This window comes from Primulina eburnea, chromosome 3 (assembly GCF_022965805.1).
Source record: "Primulina eburnea isolate SZY01 chromosome 3, ASM2296580v1, whole genome shotgun sequence".
Lineage (NCBI taxonomy): Eukaryota > Viridiplantae > Streptophyta > Magnoliopsida > Lamiales > Gesneriaceae > Primulina > Primulina eburnea.
Genome location: NC_133103.1, coordinates 18410830 through 18436298, shown reverse-complemented (window position 1 = coordinate 18436298; position 25469 = coordinate 18410830). Strand labels below are relative to the sequence as shown.

Sequence of the window (25469 nt, the reverse complement as noted above, 5' to 3'; positions counted from 1 at the left end):
TCATTTTTTATAAATTTACTATTAATTTTAGTAAATTTTTAGCTAGTTAATGCCACTACTTATAATTTTTGCCACTAGATATAACAAAATTTCAAAAAAAATTTAACCTACGTAAATACAATATACCAAAATTAAAAATTTTAACCTACGCAAAATAATTATTAATAATAATAATTAACAATTCACGTAAAATTATTCTAATTCACGTAAATACTTATTATTCTAATTCACGTAAATAATTATTAATAATAATTAACAATTAATTAACAATAACAAATAAACTATTAACATTTACATATGATTAAGAATTCACGTAAAAAATTAGTCCAATAATTAATAAAATTCACGTAACTATAATTATTTTAAATATAATTATTGTGATTATTCTAAGATTATATCACGTAATATAATTATTATAATAAAATTTAACGTAAATTAAATTTAATTATTGTAATTAGTGTGATTATTGTAGATATAAAATTATGTCACATAAATATAATTATTGTCATTAAATTAAGTACAATTATTAATTATTTTTATATCACGTAAATTAAATATAATTATTGTAATTATTGTATATATAAGATTATATCACATAAATATATCGTAACTAAATTAAGTGTAATTGTTATTCCAAAATTTCAGAATCACAGTATTATAATTGCAATAATAAAATTAATATTATACTTATTGTTATTATTTAAAACTGATATAACGATCGCATAATAATAAATATTATTAACAACAAAAAACATCATTATCTCTAATTATTCTGAAAAATACCGAAAACTTACGTTAATAAGTAGAAAAATCTGAACACAGGTGCGGTACTCCAAAGAAAGAAGAAACTAGCTCCTTCGACTTGCTCGACTTCGGTGCAAAAAAGAGGAAGGCAACCCGCATATAAATACTAAAAATTTTGGTCACGGGTTAATAATCACGGGTGTACAAAAGTCACGGGTGTGTACACGGATTCTGAGAATCCGTGGGACACTGCCACGGATTTAGACACTGCCACGGATTCTAAATCCGTGGCAGTGTCCCACGGATTCTCAGAATTCGTGTGTTTCTTTTCTTTTTTTTTTTTAAATTTTTTTTAAAAAAATGTTTGAATCCGCGGCAGTATTACACAGATTATTATAGATTTGTAAACATTCTCAATTTGTAATATTTTTGTAATGATTTTTATATTTTATAATATTTTTAAAAAAAACCCGTTTTAGGTTCCCGACAATCTCCTGATTTATCGCAAATGAGTAAGACACCGATGTGATGTACTTTATAATTCATCCAATCCAATTTATTTGAAATAAAGCATAGTTAGGAAAAAAAAGGATAGCATGTATAATTTATCTATTTTTATTTTGTTGAAGAAATGAAATCATAAAAATAAATGCATATTCAAAGTTTAAAAATATCCAAAAAAAATAAATTCACATATCTAGACATATTAGTGAGAGCACGTGCTGTTTTCTAAACAAAAAATCAACATATTTATATATCCAATAAAAGCCTATATTCATTTTAAAAAAAATGTAATATTAGGTTGTATAGTTGTCTAATCGTATTCTCGGGTTTTTTTTTAAAAATATTATAAATAAAAAAACTAATTGTAAAAATGTTGCAAAATTAAAAATTAATTGTAAAAATGTTGCAAAATTTATATTAGACGGTCTCATATGTCGTATTTTATGAGACAAATTTTTTTATTTGCATCATCTATGAAAAAATATTTTCAAAGATAAAAACTTATAAGATCGTCTCACAAAAAAATTACTAATCATCGAAAAAATGGAAGGAAATTTTGTGAAAAAAAAGAGAATTTAGCCCACAATTTCATCAATTTTCACGTTTCCACTCACTCAACTTTCCATCAACATCTCCTTGCAAAGTCGGTGCAATTTATAAAATGCTTTGGCTCCGTGCCGATTCGCTCCGCCTCTCCCTCCATTCCCTCCGCCGTATACACCGCCGCCCCATTCAATATCCCTCTGCCGCTGCTCACACATTCGGTCCTCGACCATTTTGCTCTGTCCCCACGCCACCATCCTCCACCACTGATTCCGAACTGCGCAAATACATCGGCTACACGATCCTCCTTCTCGGGTGCGGCGCCGCCACCTACTACGCTTTCCCATTCCCAGAAAACTCCAAGCACAAGAAAGCCCAACTCTTCCGCTACGCTCCCCTTCCCCCTGACCTCCACAGTGTGTCCAACTGGAGTGGGACACATGAGGTCCAGACGCACACTTTTCTCCAGCCCGAGTCATTGGCAGAGCTCGAATCAATTGTCAAAGATTGCAATGAGAAAAAGAAGAAGATTCGGCCTGTTGGATCGGGTCTTTCGCCAAATGGGATTGGGTTAACCCGTGCTGGGATGGTGAACTTAGCTTTGATGGACCGTGTTTTGGATGTGGATAAGAAAACCATGAGGGTTAGAGTGCAGCCTGGAATAAGGGTTCAGCAGCTTGTGGATGGAATTAAAGAGCATGGGCTTACTTTGCAGAATTTTGCGTCGATCAGGGAGCAGCAAATTGGTGGGATTGTTCAGGTTGATTGTTTTGACTTCCCTCTGCTCAAATTTCCTGTAGTAAATGTTATTATTTTGTTTCCAATGTTGTTTGCTAATTCTTCATTGGGCCTTTTTTTATAGATTTTTGTGGATTATGTTTTTACTTTTACTTTTGATTTTGTTAATATTTAGGATGTAGTCGCACAAAATGTTGTAGCTCAGCTTTCGTATTGTCTGTATTCTGTTTGTTAGGTTCTAATTTATTCCAAAAATGAAGCTGAAGAAATATTTATTTATTTACTTATTAATGCTTGCTCAGGGTTTTTTGTTTGGTGGTTGTGCTTGTTTTATTTCATATTTCATTTAAATTTCATCCTCCCCCTGTCCAAACCAAATCGTTGACTATATTTTTAATTCCATTCTTGATGGATAAAGACGGTAAAGTATTAGTGATTTGAAAAACTATCGCTTTGTAGGATCCTTTAATCTTTTCACGGCTTCTTGGTGAATGTCTGTTGCCAATGCTCATGTCTGATGATGTTGCTTTGAGTTACTTCTTAGCTTTCTATGTCCCTTTATGATGTGTAATTCTAATCTTCAGGTTGGCGCACATGGAACAGGTGCTACACTGCCTCCCATTGATGAGCAGGTTATTAGCATGAAACTGGTTACTCCTGCGAAGGGTACAATCGAGGTTTCAAAAGAAAAAGACCCAGAACTCTTTTATCTTGTTCGATGTGGTTTAGGAGGGCTTGGTGTGGTTGCTGAAGTCACGCTGCAATGTGTGGAGAGGCAGGAGCTTCTTGAGCACACCTATGTATCAAATATGAAGGACGTAAAAAAAAACCACAAGTAATTCCCTTTCTCAACTTGGCTATGCATATATCTATTCCTATGACCTATTGACTCTTTAAATAAATTTTTTTTATTTCTTGAATAACTGCATTTTTAAATTTTATTGATATCAGATGAAAAGACCTATTGAGTCTTTAATTAAATTTTTTTTATTTCACTTCAGTCATTCCTTGAATAACTGCATTTTTAAATTTTATTGATATCAGATGAAAAGTAATCCTTGCCAGGGTTTCTGAAGTTTTCCATCATGTAATCCAGTGTTTAACCATGTCCTGAAATCTGCTGCAATATATGAAAGGCAGTCGCGTCAAATTTTATGGACATATATTTGTGTGCGAGTCCTGGATATGGTCGTCCTTGGATGTATTTTTTTAGGCGTCGGTTTGAGATGAAGTTTAAACGCCACACATTTCTTTCTGATTAGGGATGTAAATGAGCCGAGCCGAGCCGAACAGTATCAGGCTCGGGCTCGGCTCGTTCAACTATTTTCTCGGCTCGGGCTCGGCTCGGGCTCGTTACGAGCTTTTGGTTTCAAGCTCGGGCTCGGCTCGTACGGAAGTTATGAAGCTCGGGCTCGGTCCGAGCTCGGCTCGAACATTTAGCGACGGTTTTTAAGCGACACACCGTCGCTGATTAAATCGGCGACGGTTTTTAAGCGACAAACCGTCGCAGATTAAATCAGCGACGGTTTTTTAGAGACAAACCGTCGCTAAATGTTCAGTATAGTTTAGTTTCTTTTGTTAATCTGCGCGGTTCATCTTATTACTTCAGCATGAAATTATTTTTCTTTTTTTTTTACTTCGTCAACATTGATATACCGAAGTAAAATATAATAAAAAAAATATAGTGAAGCCCGTGTTTTTAAACATCCGAAGTAAATTATATTATTTTACTTCGCTTGTGTTATTACTGAAGTTATTGGTAATATATTACTTCTTAATTTATTATTGCCGAAGTAAAGCCTCCCGAAATAAAATCCGATTTTTCTACTAGTGATTATTGCCATAACATTCACATTTTTAATATAACTAGGTAAAGATACGTGCGACGCACGTGAAAATACATTTCTATTATCAATAATTGTTCTTAAAGAAATGAGATCAGAAGAGATTAATTTACAAAAAATTATATATTAATGATTTCATGCTATATTAGTCGATAGAAATGAGTGATGCTATGTGCAACCAAATTTGTACAATAATTCTTACAATTCAAAAAAATCAATAGAAATTTCATTTATCAAAATCTCATGATAAATTAAATATAAAATCTCATTAGATAATAACAAAATCTCACGATATAATTGTTGTAAATATCGCAGTACTATATATTAGTTGTACTTTTAGCATTATCCGTAGGAAATTCAATGTAAATAATTTATACTATATGTATTATAAAATGATTGCAAAAGATATTTGTTTAAAAAATTTTATGTGTTATAAATCTAAGGTTATTCTTGATTGGAGGATTTCAAATCCATGGATTTCAATACATTCAAATGTATTTTTGTTATTTAGAGATGGAACATCATAAACTTCAAATCCACTCATTTCATGTTTATATAGTAGTATTTCATGTTAGTTATGATATTGTTCAAGTCCACCAAATAATAATGTTATTTGAAATTTATTCTACTTTATATAAATAATAATATGTAAATAAGTAATGTGTAGATTCAAGATTTGATATATTGTTTCATTGTTAACAATACAATTATAATTCTAATCCATAAATTTGAAATCAATTTATCCAAGCACAATCTAAATAAATTAATAATTGTTGAAAAACATATTAGTAATAAATATTATAATTTTGTATAAATTAGACATTGGAGAAAATATAATATAAAATTGATATCACAATAGGTATTAAAATTAAATTTGAGAGAAGAAAAAAGTATAATACATAACGTTGACCACTTATTTTATCACGTGTTATTGATTTATGAAAAATAAAAATATAATATACATAATATATTCTAAACCTTAAATTAAATTATTGCGTCAAATTTTTTCTTCTTTTATATTTTCAATTTATATTGCTTTCACGATTTTTTTTGTCATCAATTTTTTCTTCTCTTTGAAAAACAATATTCTCGCCATCTTCATTAGCAAATCTTATGAGAAGAAATTTATATTCTTCTCTATTTGATGACTCTACAAATCTCCACACAATTAAGTGTTTTGTAGAAAAAAAATTTGTTTCATCAAGCAAATAAAATTAAAGAATTTTGTTATTTCAGTATTCTACAAATTATATTTATTTTTTGTAAATATTTTAACTTAATCTACAAGCAAATAAAATCAATGAATTTTGGTTATTCTATGTTCTAGACAATATTATATTTATCAAAAAGTGTTCAACTCTTTAATGATATAACATATTTATGCAATATGTTATTTAAATACAAAAATTCAAAATTAAGATAACATAATTTTTTTTATATTTCATACTATATTATTGGAAGTATTAAATTTGTATATATTAATTTTTTTCTGAGAAACTTTTTTGCATATATAACTCATTCAAAAGATTATAGATTTACAAAATAAAACAAATCATATTCAATTTAATATTTTGTGAAAAATATATGTTCACTTCATCTACAAGCAAATAAAAAAAAATAACTTTGACCTTAATTCACACTTTTATAATATGTATAGATTTTTAATTTTTAATTTATCATTATTTATCATACATAATTATTTTAATATTATAACTCATTAATTATCTCAAATTCGAGCTCACGATCTACCTAAACGAGCCAAGCTCGAACCCGAGCTCGTGAACCACTTAACCGAGCCGAGCTCGAGCTCGAGCTCACGAGCCAGCTAAACGAGCCGAGCTCAATTTTCAGCTCACGAACCTATTATCGAACATGTTCACGAGCTAACGAGCCGAACATCATTAATCTCAAGCTCGGCTCAACAAAATTGTCGAGCCCCAAATAAGGCTCGGGCTCGGCTCGATGAGCTTAACGAACGAGCTTTTTAACGAGCCGAGATCCGAAAAACTCGCGAACAGCTCGGCTCATTTACATCCCTATTTCTGATGGTTAATTTCTTGCATTGTCTTCACTATAGCAGATTTATGAGCATGGTTTTAAATTTAATTTGTTGAAATTTGTGATGTCTTTGATTTTCCAATGCAATTTCGTAATATCCTAGAGGAACTAATGACACCAAGTTTGGCACTTATATAAACCCCATGTGGTATTGAATAATGTATATGATCAATATTGTTCGTACTTTGTTTTAATTAGAAAAGCTACTTTTAGGATCGATGGATCAAACCTAATTTTTTTTTATTCATGTCATTCAATAAAACAACCTGAATTCTTTAGGTAGCAAATATTTAGTTGAAATTATGCATCATTGTCTTAGTAAAATACATCCAAATTTAATTAATAACTAGATACTTTGCACACGCACCGCGTGTGTACAGTTTTTTTATAAATATCTATGGACAAAAACTGAAATTTGATAAATTATCGAGAGACTAATTGCTATTTGAATTGTTGTAATTTAAGAAAAAACAAAAATGTTTTTTGAAATAAAAAAAAATGTAAATTTGATATCAAATGAGGGCAAAATTAGTAAAACAAAAAACAGACCAACTTTTTGTCTCTATTAGGAAGATTCTTAATAATAGTAATAGATATATTATAAACCCACAATTTTTCAATGGTTTTTGAAAATCGAACTATGGTTTTGTTTATTTTTAAAAATTTACAACCCCGAACTATACAGTAATATCAATATTTAAAATCTCAATAACAAGTAGTGATGGTGATGGCAACTGTGCATGAACACATGTTATTTATTTCTACTGGGCCTCATCCCAATGTATTATCACTTACCAGAAGTGGATGACATTGTAATGAAATGACTTTTTTTCAATTATCTTCTGATCAATTCTGAGGCTAATGTTTGCTTTATTAGACAATTTAGTTAATAGACACCGACATATATTATGTGATCATTGCCCAATTTGTTCGCTGGAATTAATGCTAACTGGAAATGCATGAATCCTGGATTTTTAAGAACATTATATTTTGTCCAATTTTCCTTTTGCAGAAAACTTCTTTCAGAAAACAAACATGTCAAGTTCTTATATATTCCATATACCGACACTGTTGTGGTTGTAACATGTAATCCTCTTTCAAAATGGAAAGGTCCGCCGAAGCAGAAACCTAAGTATACTCAGGAAGAAGCAGTACAGCATGTGAGAGACCTCTATCGTGAGATGCTGAAGAACTACTCGTAAACTCTTTACCCATTATACTTGCATTATATTTTATTATTCAATCCTTTACTTTGGTGAAACCAACATAGGAAGCAAATGTAATTTCACATCTTCCTTTTTCCTGTGCCTTGTCCGCTCGATAATTTCTGCCACATATAGGAGAAATAGTGAAAGATAAAGGTGAAAATGCTGATCATTTCTTGCTTCCGTAATCTTTGCTATTTTGTTTTTTTTACAGAAAAGTAGTTGTGACCAAGAATATAGAGGAAAATGAAATGGACATTAACGAGCTTTCATTTACTGAACTGAGAGATAAGCTACTTGCCTTGGATCCTCTCAATAAAGAACATGTCATGAAGATCAATCAAGCAGAGGCTGAATATTGGACAAAGTCAGAGGGGTATAGAGTAGGATGGAGTGATGAAATTTTAGGCTTTGATTGTGGTGGCCAACAGTGGGTTTCTGAAATCTGTTTCCCTGTTGGAACCCTTAAAAAACCAAACATGAGAGATCTGGAATACATAGAAGAATTGCTGCAACTTATTGGGAAAGAAAATATACCCGCCCCTGCACCGATTGAGCAGAGATGGACGGCAGGCAGCAAAAGCCTCATGAGTCCGGCTTATAGCTCATCGGGGGACGACATATTCTCATGGGTACCTCTCAATCATATCCAAGTCTGCTCACTTTGTTGCTTGAAATGCTTTTTTTTTTCTGCATGAAAACTTTAATATTTATGTTTTTTAAAATAATTTAAGCCTTCCTGTATATTTTCTTATGAATTTCATTAATCGTTATTGATTATGTCATTATAAATTGTAATTTTAGATTCTTACAGGTTGGTATAATTATGTATCTTCCCACTATGGACGCTCGTCAGAGGAAAGAAATCACTGAAGGATTTTTCCACTACAGGAAGTTGACTCAGGCAACTCTGTGGGATAAGTATTCTGCCTATGAGCATTGGGCTAAGATTGAGGTACACAAAATAAATACACACACAGACGCGCACACACAAAGAGAAAAAACTATAACTAAAACTAAAACTAAAATCTTTGAGTTTTCAATCTGGTCCCAAATTTATTCGAGCAATATGAACCATTATGGAAATCCAATGCCAGTGCTGTTTTTTATTCCTTAAAGAACTAATTTTTGTGGGAGTGCAGTAATTGTTCCTATTATCTTGTGTGGTTGTCTGTGGGCACAACAATCAAAATATATCGCTTTTGCATCTTTACTATCTATAAATTTGAGTTGTACTTGTTCCAATATCATACCATTTACAACAAGAAGCTCTCGGTTTCACATTCTAGATGTTACTTGGTTGCAGGTGCCGAAAGACAAAGATGAGCTTGCAGTAATTCAGGCAAGGCTGAGGAAGAAATACCCCGTTGATGCATATAATAAAACAAGAAGAGAGCTCGATCCTAACCGTATCCTTTCGAACAACATGCTGGAGAAATTGTTTCCTTTGACAGAGACGGCCCTGTGAGGAGGACTAACAGTCAGTCAGTCGATTCCATACTTGTTCTGTTTCTCTTGGCCAAAGATTGATAATATGGTTTTCCCTTTTGATAGATTATTGGAAAAGCAGGTGTAAATTAGAGTCGGTATGCATGTTACACTGTTTGAATGAGGATGCAGCATTAATCTTCTCATACCCACCCCACCACTCGATGTACTTGGGATGCATTTCCTCGTTTTCTTTAGCTGCCGAAATAGACATTATATGAACTGGATTAAAGGGGTCAATCATCCTAAAATTAGAATTAATTTTTGTCGTGAATATTCACTTGCGGCATGCTGTTTTCCCATTTTTATTGTAACGTCTCTGGTTCGTATTGGTTACTAAGATACAGAACTATCAATAAGTTGTGTACCTCAACCATTTATTCTTCATTGTGGTTCTCTCTATTGAGTTAATAAAAACTTGTGCGTTATTTATGTCTTGGAGATGACTAGGTGAAAAGCTTTAGTGTTTTTTTAAAATGAAAAATTAAATTTCATATTATTAATCAGAGCGAACAAATGAACAATTAAAATACATGAAGAGATTAATATTGATTTAGTTTTTATGTCAAATGTAGTAGTATATTAGTAATAAAATCTATGAGATACTTGTGTGCCATGATATATAATATTTTGGAACCCTATAATGTTATTAATAAATTATTTTGCAATACTAAAGAATCTTAATATAAAATCAGTTTATACAATGAAATTAATAGCTCAAATGTTTCTTACATAAATATGTACTTTGCATGTAGCCAATTAAGCCTCCCAACGTGTACATTTGTTTCACATATTGGAAAAAAGGAAAGTTGAGGCACTAGAGTATTTGTGGATGAGATCGTCCATATAATATACAAAAATAAACTCCAGATATTTGATATCTTTCTCTTTAAATAAGATGTCAATTCCAGCGATGGTTTTATTAGATATCTTAGAGCATCTACATTGGTTGTTAAAGGGAGTGTTATAACACCCTTTAACAACCACTCTCCAATGTGAGTGGGCGTCACACGAGAGAGAGGGTTGGGTGTTCATCTGTATGAACGCCCGTGTGTCAGTTTTTTTTTTTAAAATTGCAACTTTAGCGACGGTTTTTTTACAAAACCGTCGCTATTAGCGACGGCTTTACCGAAACTGTCGCCGATTTACTGTCACGCGGGCCCCACGTGTTTTCAATTATTTTAATCATATTTTATATCTAAAAACGGTCAAAAAATTTGGACATTTAGCGACGGTTTTGAAATAACCGTCGCTATTTGCGACGGAGTTTCAAAAATCGTCGCTACACGTTGTTACTTTTAGTTTAAAGTATCATTCGTTGGTGAATATAGCCGTTGGAATATAGCCGTTGCAAATTTCAATATAAATACACCTTGTACTATACAATTCTTCATTCTACAAACATACCATTTGGCAAACAGATACACTTGAATTTGTTTCCTCCAAAATGTCTCAATATTCCAGTAGTTCAACCTCTAGCTCGACAAGTGAAAACGAAGTCCAAGTTGAAGTTGATGACGAAGATTATGATCCGGGGAAAGAGCTAATGTCATTGATGCTTCAACAAAGTCGACAAATAGTTGAATCATGTCAAATTAATAACGTGATGCGGCGAAGAAGAAGGTTCATCCAAAGAAATCGTGAAGCCGGGCATGCGAGGCTCTTCAATGATTATTTCTCCACAAACCCGGTGTATCCAGATCAAATATTTCGAAGACGATTTCGCATGCGAAGAGAGTTATTCTTTCGAATAGTGAATGCACTTGAGGAGCGTTCACCGTATTTTCAGCAAAGGGACGATGCTGCGAGACGAAAAGGCTTGTCACCACTACAAAAATGCACAGCTCCAATTCGTCAATTGGCGTATGGAGTCCCGGCCGACCATCTTGACGAGTACCTACGCATGGGTGAATCAACTGCCATCAAGTGTCTTTTCAAGTTCTGCGGATATGTGGTCGAACTATTTAGTGATCGATATTTGAGAAGGCCAAATGCTGATGATGTTCAACGTCTTCTTCAAATGCATGATGAAAGGCACGGGTTCCCTGGAATGTTGGGCAGTCTTGATTGCATGCACTGGGAATGGAAAAATTGCCCAGTTGCTTGGAAAGGCCAGTTTACAAGAGGCCATGGGTCACCGACAATCGTGCTTGAAGCAGTCGCGTCTCAAGACTTGTGGATATGGCATGCATTCTTTGGTGTCGCCGGTTCACGTAATGATCTTAACGTGTTGTACGAATCTCCCATATTCAATAACGTCTTGCAAGGAAATGCACCAGAGATTAATTTCATGGTCAACGAGACTCAATATACGAAGGGGTATTATTTAACAGATGGAATATATCCGGAATGGGCCACTTTTGTTAAGGCTTTTCCTTGCCCGGAGGATCCAAAGAGGAGGCTTTTTAAGGAAAGACAAGAGTCTGCAAGAAAAGATGTTGAACGAGCATTTGGGGTGCTCCAAGCTCGATGGGCAATTGTCAGAGGTCCAGCTCGTTATTGGTACAGAAAAAAGTTAAAATATATTATGTTAGCATGCATTATTTTACATAACATGATTGTCGAAGATGAGGGGGTTCACGTGACAAATTGGTACAACGATGAAGGTGACGAACCCGCACAACCCGTCCAGGGCTCAAACCGAGGATTTCGTGAATATCTCCAAACAAATTCCGAAATACGTGACACTCATGTGCATCACCAACTTCGTGCCGACTTAGTTGAACATATTTGGTCAAAATACAACAACAATCCTTGAATTAGTATTTTGCATCTTCTGTTAAATTTAATTTATTTTCTTTTATTTTTATGCAAGTGTTATTTATTATTATATGTTGTACCGTTTTATTTTAGGTTTATAATAAATTTTTAATTTTAAGTAAATGACACTCATAAAGTTAAATTATTTTACGTATTCAGTATATAAAAACAAATTATTATTAATATAAATAATAATAATCTAAATTTCTTAAGAAATTTGAAATTGAATTTATTTAATGTAAAATAAGAGTAAGATGAATGAATGGACAGCGGGACCCACAAATAATGAGTGTGAATGTTAAAATGAATGTGGGAGAATAGATGTGTTAATGTAATGTGTATGTGGCATGTGGACCCCACGATTTTTGATGAGGTGGTGGGTGTTATAACACCCACCAATGCGGATGCCCTTACAACTAGAATTCCTAATTTCCAAGATTAATGATGAAAGTTTATCCACGATTGTATAAGTATCGATTCGACCCCTTGAAATGTTTTTTATTTCAGTTTTCTCTTTGATTCCCATGTGTGAGTTTCGAGGAATAATTTAGTTTTCGATGAACTAACCCGTCGCTTGCAAGCAACAAAAAAATAATGAATAAATGAAAATTATAGAATTTTAGATTTCAAATTTTAATTTTAGGGCTCTAGGGCTATACAGGCTTGAAAGTACTGTTATCAATTAGAATAATTTATGGTTGGCTTTAGTTGGACTAAAAAATGAAAAATTCAAGGCTCTGTTTATAAAATATAAAAAAAAACCCAATTGGTAATATATATATCCATGATTACTGCGCGTATGAAAAATGATTCCTCTTTGTTATTTGTAAACATATCCTATTTGGGATACGAGGGAATCTCAAACTAAATACTTGGTGAAAGATTTTAAATTAATTGAAAAGGTCATAAAAAAATAAATGGTGATCAAAATATATTTTCTTCCCGAGTTCGATATTTGTTTAGATAATTTTACCGTTGTTGTCCTGAGTACACATCTACCGACGTGGAGCAAGTATCTTGTCGAATTTGTTGATTGTTATATGATTAAAAAAATTTGGGATACAACGATATGATTATGATGTTTTGTATTAAAATGAACACTCGAGATCAAATCAAGCTTCTATTGCGTTTCTATGCAAACATTCAATCACTCTATATATTTCATCCGATCGACCTTGAATCTATCCTCTGAAACAAAACCATGAAACGTTTCTTCCACTTGTAAGCGATTCCAACCAGGATACTTCGTCAAATTCTTGTCTTTCATATCGTTCCTAACTTATTTAACCTCATCTCATCTTCCCACATTGGCTTGTATACGTTACATACGAGCGTATGATAGCCAGCATCTTGATTTTCCAACTCGAAAAGTTTTTCACTAGGGTATTCAGAAACTTTGTAATCCTCATGAACTCTAGCAGAAGCAAGAACTGCCGCCCATATTCTACCATCCGGAAAATTCGAAGCTTCAGAAGAATAGACAAAGCCTCTTTAATCTTACAGATCGACCTAAATCAGGCTCGATACCATATTCCCTCTTCATGGAAATAAAGATTCCACAGCTTCGAGCAAGAAGCCCGAGTGCTACAAGCTGATAATATACCCAAGAAAGTTATATGATTTGGTTCGATTCCCTCATCCTTCATCTGATGGAAAAGTTCCAATGATTCATCTCCTCATCCATGCATCCCACGGCCCTCTATCATCGATGACCACTTTGCAAGTGTTAGAGTGGTGCTCAACAAGTCAACTGATGGCTTAGGCTTTATTGATTCTTATGTAAATACAAATTTTATTTTAATAATAATTTACAATTTTATCTAATTATGACATTTACTTTATCTGTATATTAATGCAAGCTGCATAGATAAAACTCATGAATATACAACAAGTACATAAGGTATGTCTCTCAACATAAGATTATAAAACTTATTAGGAAGTGTACTAAATGTTCAAAATTATTTTCTAGTCGATTCAATAGCCTAAAATTAGAACAAAGATCGCTTGATGTTGAGACTAACATATGTGATGTAAATGTCATTTCATTAGTAAGATCATGAAGATGTTTGTTAATACATATGAGTGATCATTTGATGATTCACTGAATAATCTTCCATCGGACTTTCCATGTGGTTATCGCTTATCGAGTGGAATATCTGCAGTTATGGTTATACATCATTGATCCTTTATGTGGATCAACGTGGAGGCTCTACGTACTATAGTTAATGGTGCAAGGGATCTCTGGCCAGAGTAAGACATGTGTGTTTTGAAAAATTGTTTCCTCAATTGCATATATCATGTCACTATTTATAACGACCTTGGACCGTAGGTTGGCTCAACATGAGACTCATCCTATGCCAGCGCACCACTGTTGGTAATGGGCCGTAGTCAATGACCATAAACCATAGCCCATGATCATGCACCCTAGCCCAGGACCATGCACTGTCACTAAAGAATATCTCACCCCTGAAAAGTGGTTTCTTTCACCTCTCCCAATACTTGAACCCAGGACCTCCAAGCTTAAGTACCTAGATTCTTAAAGTGTTGGTACCAATAGATTTTTTTGTAACGACCATGGGTCGTAGACTGGCCCAACATGAGTGTCAGCTCATGCTCATGCACCACTACTGGTAATGGGCCGTATGTTGGTCCAGCATGGGCTGGTCACCCATAGAATATTACATCCCTGGAAAGTGGTTTATTTTGCCTCTCTCAACACTTGAACCTAGAAACTCCAAACTTTGTTGATGTAGATGTGTTTTTATTCATATAAGTAAGATTTGGAATACATTTTATACCAATTTAACTATTGTTTAGATTATTGGATCGTCCAAAGTATAGACAGATCATGTCAAAATTTTTATAAACCATCAAATTAATGCCCATAGGTTGGATTGTTCCATGATATACGTATATCTATCAAACTCCATTTTAATTATGAGTGTAATTATCATTAGTCATATCAAGCATAGAAGAAGGGTATTACAGAAGTACTTACCACTTTGAACTTTCCACTTCCCAACAAAGTTCATTGGTTGGATTATGGAGTGTGTCATGACTACATCTTATTCTATCACGCTCAATGGTCTATATTATGGCCACTTTGCAGGGAAAAGAGGACTTCGACAAGGTGTTCCACTCTCACCATTCCTATTTACTTTATGTCTTGAAGTGCTTTCACGCTCACTTAAATGTATGTCTCGTTCTCAATTATTTGGGTATCACCCGAAATGTCGTAATTTACACATCAGTCACCTTGCTTGTGTGGGCTGGTTTGAGGGTCAACCTATTGAAATCCAGTATATTCATGGCTAGCATTGAAGAGAATGTGAAACTACATATTATAGAGATCACTGGGTTCACTCCTGGGACTGTATCTTTTAGATACCTTGGCATTCCTTTAGCGACTAGACATTTGAGATCTTCTGATTATAGTGCCCTTGTTGATGCTATTGCAACTAAGATCAACTCATGTCCGAGACTAACTCTTTCATATGCTGGGAAAATTGAGCTCATTAGATCTGTGATTCAAGGAGTGGATTGCTTTTGGTTATCCATATTGACACTCCCAACAGGCATTATAGATAAGATCTATTCACTATATCGTAAATTAATTTGGCCACAAAGTATCCACATATTGCTTTTAAGATATTATGCAAGCCTGTGGAAGATGGTGGCTTTGGGTTGAAGAATCTGAAAGAGAATAAAGCGTTGTTAACGAAAACATTGTGGAAAAATCACTTGAAAATGGATAGTGAAGGGAATAATTGATTCCTAATTTAATTAAGATTGAGTTTTTCGATTTTGCACTTCTAGACTAAATTTGATAGATTTGTTTTCCTAGAGATAGTGAATTCTATTATTGGGAATTATTTACTTGAGTTGACAAATTATCTATAAGATATGAGGTATTGGTTTTAAAATAGAGTTTGATTCCTATTAAACTCTAGCTTCCTTATTTCTAGATGAGAAGTATCCTTGAAGATCTCGGTCAAAGAATTGCTCTATAAAAAGTGGGACAAAGGTTGAAAAAGGTGGCGACAAGGAGAGGAAAGGGACGTACGACTGCCAGAGTTTTGCTGGATGATTAATTCGGAATCTACAAAAGGAGTTAGAGGGATTGAGAAGGAAATGTGACCTTGTTGCGGATAAATAGCTGTCAAACATCCTTGATCAACACTGTTCCAGAGAGTTTGCTCAAAGGGGTTTTTCGTCTTAATGTTTGAACAATATGTTTCAGTTATTTTTGCATCTAGTATTCACTTTGTTTTTTTTTTTTTTTGATGCACTTTGATTCCTTGAAATATCAAGGAATTTAGTTTCGCTTATTTTCACTAGTATTGTTTTTGGTGTAAACGATTTGCATATTTTTCTAGTGAAATTTTTCGCCATGAGCCATCGCACAAGTATTAGTACTTGTGCATAATTTAATCTGCGTGTCAATCCATTAAAGTTCTATTTGGTTGATAAACAATTAATTTCCGCTGTCGTGTTGTGGGCAGTGTTGTCAACACCGTGCACAACACTGAATTCTGACAAACAAACTTTAATACATTTATTTCTTGTACGTTTATGCGCAACATTCCTAACAAGTGGTATTAGAGCCGACACTTGATACACTAAGTGATTGATTCTGACATTCTGCTATTCGTACAGGAACTATACTAATAACCTGATTGATTCACTAGCATCAAGCACTGCGTTCAGACCACCAGTTCTAGATGGTTCAAACTATGCCCTCTGGAAAGTCAAGATGAGGATGTTCATAAAATCTATTGAAGAAAGGGCATGGCAATGTGTGTTAGACGGATGGACCCCACCTAGGATAGTTGATAATGATGGTGATAGCAGAAGTAAACCAGAAAGTACTTGGCCAAATGATGAAGTCCAAACTTCGAACTTCAATTCGAAGGCACTTAATGCTATTTTCACAACTATTGATATCAATATGTTTAGTCTTATAACTAACTGCATATCTGCCAAGGAAGCTTGGGACATTCTTCAAAAGCACTGCGAAGGGTCAGAAAGTGTTCGTAGAACCAAACTCGGAATGTTAACCTCAAAATTCGAGAACTTAAGGATGGAGGAAAACGAGACTATTGTAGAATATGATCGAAGACTGCGTGACATTGCAAATGAGGCCTTTAGTCTCGGTGATCCTATGTCAAACGAAAGATTGGTTAGCAAGGTACTGAGATCCCTTCCTGAACGATTTAATATCAAAATATGTGCCATTGATGAATCCAAGGACACCTCTACACTCAATCTGGAGGACCTAATAAGTTCTCTCAGAACTTTCGAGATGAATCTAGACCCGCAGAAAAGAAATACTGGAAAAGCTGTTGCCTTGCAATCTACTGATGACTCGGTGAATAGCTTAATTCAAGAGGCAGAGGTTTCTGATCTTGGTGAGGAATCAATCTCCTTGATCACAAAGAAGTTTGGTGACTACTTAAAAAGAATGAGAGACAAGAAGAAAACTGGATCAACACAAAGACCACAATCTATTCCTTTTGAAAGAAATTTTTCAACAGCACCGACTCAAGTAAATTCCAGATTCAAAACCAATTCATCAGGTCGACCAGAAGCAACTAAACTTGATTCAGTCCAATGTCGAGAATGCTCTAAATTTGGACATTATGCAAATGAGTGTGCAAATCGTCTTCGCAGAAATAAAAATATGGCAGTCTCTTTGAGTGACGATGATACAGATGAAGAATGTAACTTGAAGGAAGGAGATGATTGCACCTCCCTCTCTGCCATGCAGAAAGATATTTGTAAACTACAGGTCAATCTTTTTGGTGTTGCCACTGGTGTTGCAACACCTGGCCGCAACACAATGACAAAATCATTGTGCCTCAATACAAAATCAATGGAGAACATTGATGGTAAAGAACTCCTGGAATCTGACCAAGAAGAACTCACTATTGAGATCATGCAGATGATGTACGAAGAACTATATGGTGATTGGCTCAAAAGGAATGAGACAAATTCAATACTTTCAAAAGAAAACACTTACTTAAAGAGTAGTTTGACTCGTCTTGAAGTTTTGCTGAGTAAGAAGGATTTAGAACTATGTCGAGTTAAAGACGAGCTTGATAAGGCATCAAAAACTCTCGCTAAATTCAATACAAGCTCATCTAAACTTGACACAATGCTAAACATGGGAAAGGACGGAAGGACTGGTCTTGGCTATATCGAAAGTACTTATGAACACGGTGAGTCGTCCAAAGCTGGTTCAAAGACTACAATATTTGTGAAGGATGAAGAAGACTCCAATGATACATCAATTCTAAATCCACCCATGAAAATTGAACCAAACTCAAAGCTGAAAACACCCAGTTCAACTAGCTCACCTCCAAAGTGTCTTCGCTCACCCAAGAAGCCTCAAGTCGAGACAACAGTATCAGTCCCTGAACCTAAACAAAGAAAGCGTTGTTTCATCTGTCACTATTGCCGTAAGACTGGGCACATCAAACCCTTCTGCTACAAACTGAGAAATGATTACCTGAATTGGCACTCAAAGCAGGTGTTGCACAAAGTGCTGTCCAACACCAAGCACAACACTGCTGCCAAGAAATCCTTCACAAGGAAAATATGGTTACCCAAAATTGTGATCAAATGCAATGTCATTTATACATCTTAAAAAATAACATTGCAGGTGCATGATACTTTGACAGTGGGTGCTCACGCCACATGACTGGATCTAAAGAACACCTCACGGATTACATTGAAGTAAAAAGTGAGCGTGTTACCTATGGTGGTGGTGCAAAAGGAAGAATAGTAGGCAAAGAAACACTGAATGTTGATGGTCTTCCTAAGCTTCAAATGTTCTGCACGTTGAAGGACTTAATTCAAACCTAATTAGCATAAGTCAACTTTGTGATGATGATCTCCATGTTAAGTTCAACAAAAATAAGTGTGAAGTTCTTAATGACGATAATATTTGTGTAATGTCAGGTACTCGATCTGCTGACAATTGCTATCTGGTAGGAGAAGGTGATGATTGCAGAAGTGCCAAGGTGAGTGATTTGAACCTATGACATCAAAAATTGGGACATGTGAGCTTCAAGACTTTGAAGAATCTGTGTAAGTATGATGCTGTAAGAGGTATACCAAATTTAAGTTCAGGAAACTCTTATGTATGTGGACTGTGTCAGAAAGGTAAACAAACCCGTGTTGCACATCCAGTGTTGCAACACTTTGGGACAACACGGTGTCTTGAACTATTGCACATGGATCTAATGGGTCCAATGGATGTTGAAAGCTTGGGTGGTAAGAAATACTCACTTGTCTGTGTTGATGATTTTTCTCGTTTCACTTGGGTAAGCTTTATAAGAGAAAAATCAGATGTTTTTTTATATATTCAAAAAATTGCATGCTAGAATAACAAATTTGCATGATGAAAGGTTAGTTAAAATTCGGACTGATCATGGCAAGGAGTTTGAAAATTCTCTTTTTACTTCTTTGTGCGAAAAGAAAGGAATCTTTCATGAATTTTCTGCCCCTAAAACTCCGCAACAAAATGGAATAGCCGAAAGAAAGAATCGAACTCTTCAAGAAATGGCACGAGTCATGCTAAGCTCAAAGAATGTGTCAAAAAGGTTTTGGGCCGAAGCCTTGAACACGGCCTGTCACATTTCCAATCGTGTGTTTTTGAGGAGTAGTTCAACCATGACCTCCTATGAAATCATCATGGGGAGAAAACCAACCTCAGATACTTTCATGTTTTCGGATGTGTTTGCCACGTTCTAAATGACCGAGAACATCTTGCAAAATTTGACTCCAAAAATGACAAGTGCTTATTTCTCGGATATTCAATGAACAGTCGGGCTTATCGCGTATTTAACTTAAGAAAACGAACAACCATTGAATCTATTAATGTCGTTTTTGATGATCTTGCAGATCTAACAGGAAAATCGAAGGAGGATAATACTGAAGGACTACTAGAAATAGCAGAGCCAATGACCAGTACCGGTGTTGAGACAGGTGTTGAGATCAGTGAAACAACACCAGGTACAACACTGACCCCTACCAGAACTGAAGTTGTGGAAAATGAAGAGATTGATGATGATGATGAAATAATCAACAGTGGGAAAGATATTCCCAGCAAAATCCAGAAGAATCATCCATCATCAAATCATTGGTGAAGTACATGAAGATGTGAAAACAAAGAAAAAAGAGAAGGTTGACTACCGAAAGATGATTGGGCTGGTATGCATGACTTCCTCATTCTCTCAGGTAAGTCACACTTGTTTCATGTCTCAAACTGAACCCAAGAATATTTCTGATAGGATCGGTTAACTCAAGGTGAAAGTGTTTAGAAGGGGGGGTTGAATAAACACTTGCTAAATTAAAACTTCTTCGAAAGGTTGGGTTCAGTTTTGTTACAAACTGACTCAAGTATCTCGTCGGTCGATAACAATCAGTTAAACTGAATAAAACAGTTGCGGAAAACTAACTGACTGAAAGATAGAATGGATAACTGAAAGTAAATAACACAGGAAATGTTTCTGGATGTTCGGAGACTTGAATAACTCCTACGTCACCCCTTCTATCACAAAGATAGGATATTCACTAAAAGACTTTGATCAAATACAATAACGTGTACTGACCCACTTCAGTTTGGACTTATATATTGCCAAAACTGAAACTCTTAGTTAACAACTCTTTTACAGATCACAACTGATCTTAGCACAACTTGTACAATTTATCGAAGATTACAAAGTGCTTTTTCTAGCTCAAAACGTAGCCTGAATGCTACTGATAAAACTGATAAGCTTGAGCTTTGATTTGACGAAGTTGAGAGAATATTTTCGCAGAGTAACAGCAAGTAAAATGAGTAGTTCAGAATCGGTAGTTCTTCAGCTGCTCTCTTTGACTATTTATAGGCTTCTGTCAACGGTAACATTTATTTGAATAACAGCCATTGTTTGCCACGTCGATATTCTCTGACAGATCGTACACTGCAACTTTCTGAAATGCGGCGTTCCACTACTACTGTTGCAGTTAGACTGTACTATATGTCGGTTGTCGCAATCAATTGATGATGTGTTCAGTTAGGAACACACTTTACTGATCAATGGTTGAGGCGCTTAAATAATAGCTGAACGATCAGTTACGTAACCAGTTAGTAACTTCACTGCGTAAATCAGTTGCTTGATTCAGTTACTTGGTTCAGTTGGTTAATTTGTCAAACTCCGGAATAAGATTTCCAACAATTTCCCCCTTTATGGTGTTTGACAAAACTTAGTAACATAGGAAATAGTAACTGACTCCATTGTAAATAACATAAACTGAATAGATTCTCATAACTGAATCATACAATAAACAAGAGATTTAGGCTTCTCTCTGTTTCTTCAGTAGTTCTTTCAGTTCATCCCTGATTAGCTCTTTCAGTTCTTCCCCCTTTTTGTCAAACAGGGCTACTGGAACTGATAATCTCTGCACGTGATTTGATAGAACGGAGATGGAGGTAGAAAAATTTTCGATTGAAGTCTGGACGAGCAGCTGTAGCGCATCCATTTTTCTGGACATAAGTGTCTGAACTGCATCAATTTTACTGTTAGAAGATTTCTGAGAAGTAGTAATACAAGCAGCCATTCCTTTGAATTTTTGAACTTCGAGGACTGCTGCACATAATAAACGAATGTCCGCCTGTATTTTAGTCAATTGCTCTTTATTGAATTCATGAGACTGATCTTGTTTCAAGGTGTGGGACAGCTGAGTGTTTTGCATATTCGTCATTGCTGTCACCAAATTGTTCATGTTATTCTGCATATTTTGGATCTCTTTAAGAACTAGATCCATGTCTGAGACTTCTGGAGGATGAGAGAAATCTGATCCTTTTGTAGCTTGATCAAAAATGATCAACGATTTATCAGTCTTGTCCATCTCATGAGAAATATTGACATCAGTTGTAGCAATCTCTGCCTGCACTGAATGAGGTGAAGAGAGAATTTGAAGAGTAGGCGATCCAGTGGTCTCTACAACTGGTACCTCTTTAGATTGATCAGTTTCGGTAACTGGTACTTCAGTTGGAGATAACTTCTCAGCAGATACATCTAGCTGAGCTAATGTAGAATCTTTTGAAATAGAGTGATCAACGGAGTGATCAACTGAATCAGTTCTAAGAGCATCCTTCGGAGATTCTTGCATTACTGTCTGGATTATTTCATCGATGGTGGCAAAAGAGAGATCAGCCTCAGAGTATAGTTGTTTTTCAGCAGCTGGTGAAGTCTGGACTGGCAGTTCAGTTGAAAGAAAAACCTGTTCAGTGTTTATAGTTTGCTGCTGTGGTTCCTCAGTCACCATCTCTGTATTGCTTTCATCATCAGCAGACGTGCCTTTGTGAAACACCAATTCCTGATCTAATTCCCAAAATTTGATTTGAGATTGGATTCCGATTAGATCAGTATCCAGCTGAGTGATCACGGCTCTATCGGAATAAGCAGTTGGATCAGTGGGAGTGTAGTTCTTTTTCAGAGATTCCAAAATCTGCGCCAACTTCTTGGCCCTTACTTGATCAAAGAAATAATTCCTGCGATGCAGAGCCTGGACAATTGTAGCTGCCTTGACAGTTTTGAGAACGATGTCTTCCAACTTAATAAATTTGTCCAGTTGGGACTTTTTCTTCAGTTGTTTAGCAAAAACTTCTGTCCTGAAGGCTGTCCAGCTATCATATGCCACAAGTTGTGTAGCAGCAAAATCATTGACTTGTTCCCATACAAGATCAATGTGAGTTTGAATGGAGTTGGTGGGTCTGGGTTCTTCAATCAGCTTCTCTTTTCCCTTGTCTGAACTTAATATATGAGGAATATCAAGTCCAGTATTCGTTGTTTCAACTCTTTCAATAATTGAAATACCCTTTGGCCTAGCCTGGGCTAATACAGCAGGGGTCTTGACCTTAGTCTGAGGAGCTTTGATCAAGACTGATTTTTCAGTTTGGCCCGGAATAACCACTTTTAAGGGCACTGCTTCAATGGGCTTTTGAGTACTTGAAGAAGGAGGCTTTTCAGCAAGAACATTGACCTCAAATTTTGCTGGTTTGGACTTACGAGTCCTTGGTTTCTTTGATATTGTAGGTGAAGGAGTTTCCTCGGACTCAGATTCAGTTATTATCAGTTTTCTCTTAACTGATTTCGATTGAGCCAAAGACTTGGCCTTCTTAACTGATTTTGGAGCAGTCTGTTGATCTCCTATCTCCTTCTTTACTTCAATAAAGTTAGCAGGGGAGATATCCAATTTGATTTTGATGGGCTGGGAGTTTTTGGCATTAAAGACCTTGAACTTTGCCGTTGTCTCAGAATCATCACCCACCAAACCTTTGACTTTCATCAAATAACTGATCTGCACAGCAAATCCTTTAGACTTTTTCGGTGAGACAAACATATTCTTCAAAATTGTAAACAGAAAATGTTTCCAGTTAAACTCCCGTTCCGTCATGATGATCGTCATGGCTTGAAATTTCTCAAGGGTCAAAGCAGCGAAAGAACCTGCTTTAGCGAGAAGACCCTTTGCAACAATATCTGCTAACAACTGTACCTCTTGCTTTAGTTCCTTCTTTGGGTCTGATACTTTGATCTTCTGCCCATCAGTTGAGAGTTTAGTTTGCATCTCCTCTACGTCTGATGCTTTTACCTCTGATAGAAGAGTCATGCCATCAGATGGCAGTAGAAAGGCTTCTCCGAATAAATCCTCGGATATTATCAGTTGTTGGTTGTTGATTGTTGAAACAATTTCTCCAGCATCATTGATTTGCACAGAAGAATAGAATTCTTGAATCTCCTTTACGTATATTTCCTGAGAATATTGGCCCAAGAATTTCTTCAACCCAGCTGTGTCTAGTTTTTGAAATACTTTCTTTACTTCAGTGTCCCCAAAGGATAGAATGGATCCAAAATTTATCGCCATTGCATTCATTATGTATGCTGGTGTTTGATTCGCCATTTCTGAAGATGCGTAGATTCCTGAAACGAAGAGAGAATAAGTTATGTGATAAACTCTGAGAACTTAGAATAGCTGAAAGCGTAAGGACGATGAACTGAATTTAAGCGGGTAAAGTAATGAAATGTGTGACTGTTTGAATTATCGGACACGTGTCAGTCCATGAAAAATTAAAAAAAAAACGTGTGTATGTGTGTACTAAGCAAGTGGATAATTCAAATGATTTGGAAAGTGTCACGCTGTAACCTCTGATTGGTTGTCAGAGAGCATTTAATGCTGGTAAATCAGTCACGTTGGTACATCTGAATAAAATATGATTAAATGAATAACGTATGTGAGAAGATTAGAAAAATTCTCAACTGAACTGTCAGTTAATAAAAATTGAGCGAGTTCAGTCGAGACTTTGCTAACAACTGACTTCTCAGTTATCATTTTAAATCAGATTATTCCCCCTTAAAACATGCAGAAACTGAAGGTTTAAGCATTAAAACAGAAGATAATCTTATTGCTTATGAGATTAATCGTCGGCTGACGTCATCAATTCATCTTGCGTCATCCTGTGCTATAAATACAAGTAAATCAGTTAGATTTAAACATATATCATTTAAGCAACAAACACAAATGGCAAGAGCTGGAAGTTCAAGAGTTCCTTACGATGCTACGACTTTCATGGAAGCAGCTGAGGCCAAAATGAGATCTGCTATAGAAGATGATAAGTGCAAGTTTTGCACTTAATTTATATTAGAATCCATTTTGAATTATGCTTGTTTCGAACAGAATTATGCGTTTTTTTGGTTTGTGTTTGTTGTCATTTCAGGAATGGTGAAAATAGCGATCACGAAGCCAAGGGAACCAAGAAAACAATGAATTGCCATAACCTCGGACAGTAGCCATCGCGCCCCAGCGCGACATCTCGCGCGTCCGCGCGTGCATCCATGCAAGTGTGCACCCCGAGAGACACGCGCCATCGCGCGTAATATCGCGCCATCGCGCACGTTGGAAGGCAAAGAATCGACAGAAGGTCGCGCGCCATCGCGCCATACCTCGCGCTACCGCACGTACCGAGACGCATGTTATCGACAGAAGCCATCGCGCCCCAGCGCCACACCCCGCGCCTCCGCGCGCGCGCTCACCTTCTCACCCGGCAGAACATAGCGCGCCCCAGCGCCAACTCTCGCGCAACCGCGCGCGCCGCGAGTTCTGAAACGTATAAAGGGCCGCGCGAATTAGGTCATGAAGGGAAATTGGCCGCCGCAGAGAGAAAACACACGATCATCAGCCGTCACAGGAGAAAAAGACGAAGAAACGGAGCGCCTACAGGAGATAGAGATTCAGAGTGCGAAGAACCATCGCAAATATGAAGAACGACGGATCTGGGGACAGAGACGACACTTCGATTTGTTATCTTTTCCTTTGTTTCTTTATTTTATTGCGTAGAAATGTCCAGAATCACAAACATGTCTTGTTTTCTCTTGGATTTCGTGATGAACTAAACTCTCATTCTGGAGAATGACGTAACTCTGTTGAAACGATGATTTGACACCGTTATTTATTGATTGAATTCTGCTTTCGTTTAATTGTGTTCTCTGCGTTTATTGCACTGCAATTTACTGGCCATAAATTGTTTGTTGTTTGATTA

The 25469-nt window shown here is 35.7% G+C and overlaps 1 protein-coding gene across 2 annotated transcripts; it reads left to right on the top strand.

The window, feature by feature from the left end:
• Positions 1-1840: 1840 nt before the first annotated feature.
• Positions 1841-9483, top strand: LOC140827168 (L-galactono-1,4-lactone dehydrogenase, mitochondrial-like). Of its 2 annotated transcripts, none has more exons than XR_012116921.1 (6): positions 1841-2551; positions 3114-3364; positions 7444-7629; positions 7851-8268; positions 8441-8591; positions 8943-9483. XR_012116921.1 is itself a non-coding variant. In XM_073189786.1 (6 exons), exons 1-6 carry the CDS (start codon positions 1910-1912, stop codon positions 9102-9104), a joined length of 1800 nt encoding a protein of 599 aa, XP_073045887.1. In that variant the 5' UTR covers positions 1844-1909; the 3' UTR covers positions 9105-9483. The 2 variants fall into 2 exon arrangements, 1 of the variants encoding a protein (XP_073045887.1); XM_073189786.1 differs by having other exon boundaries at positions 1844-2551; positions 8451-8591.
• Positions 9484-25469: the final 15986 nt, after the last annotated feature.

Bases quoted from the DNA above. Each gene is read 5' to 3' on its own strand.
- LOC140827168 (XM_073189786.1), top strand. From the start codon at position 1,910: ATGCTTTGGCTCCGTGCCGATTCGCTCCGCCTCTCCCTCCATTCCCTC. The intron at 2,552-3,113 runs GTTGATTGTTTT...TCTAATCTTCAG, and splicing joins AAATTGGTGGGATTGTTCAG to GTTGGCGCACATGGAACAGG. The intron at 8,269-8,450 runs GTACCTCTCAAT...AGATTCTTACAG, and splicing joins GGGACGACATATTCTCATGG to GTTGGTATAATTATGTATCT.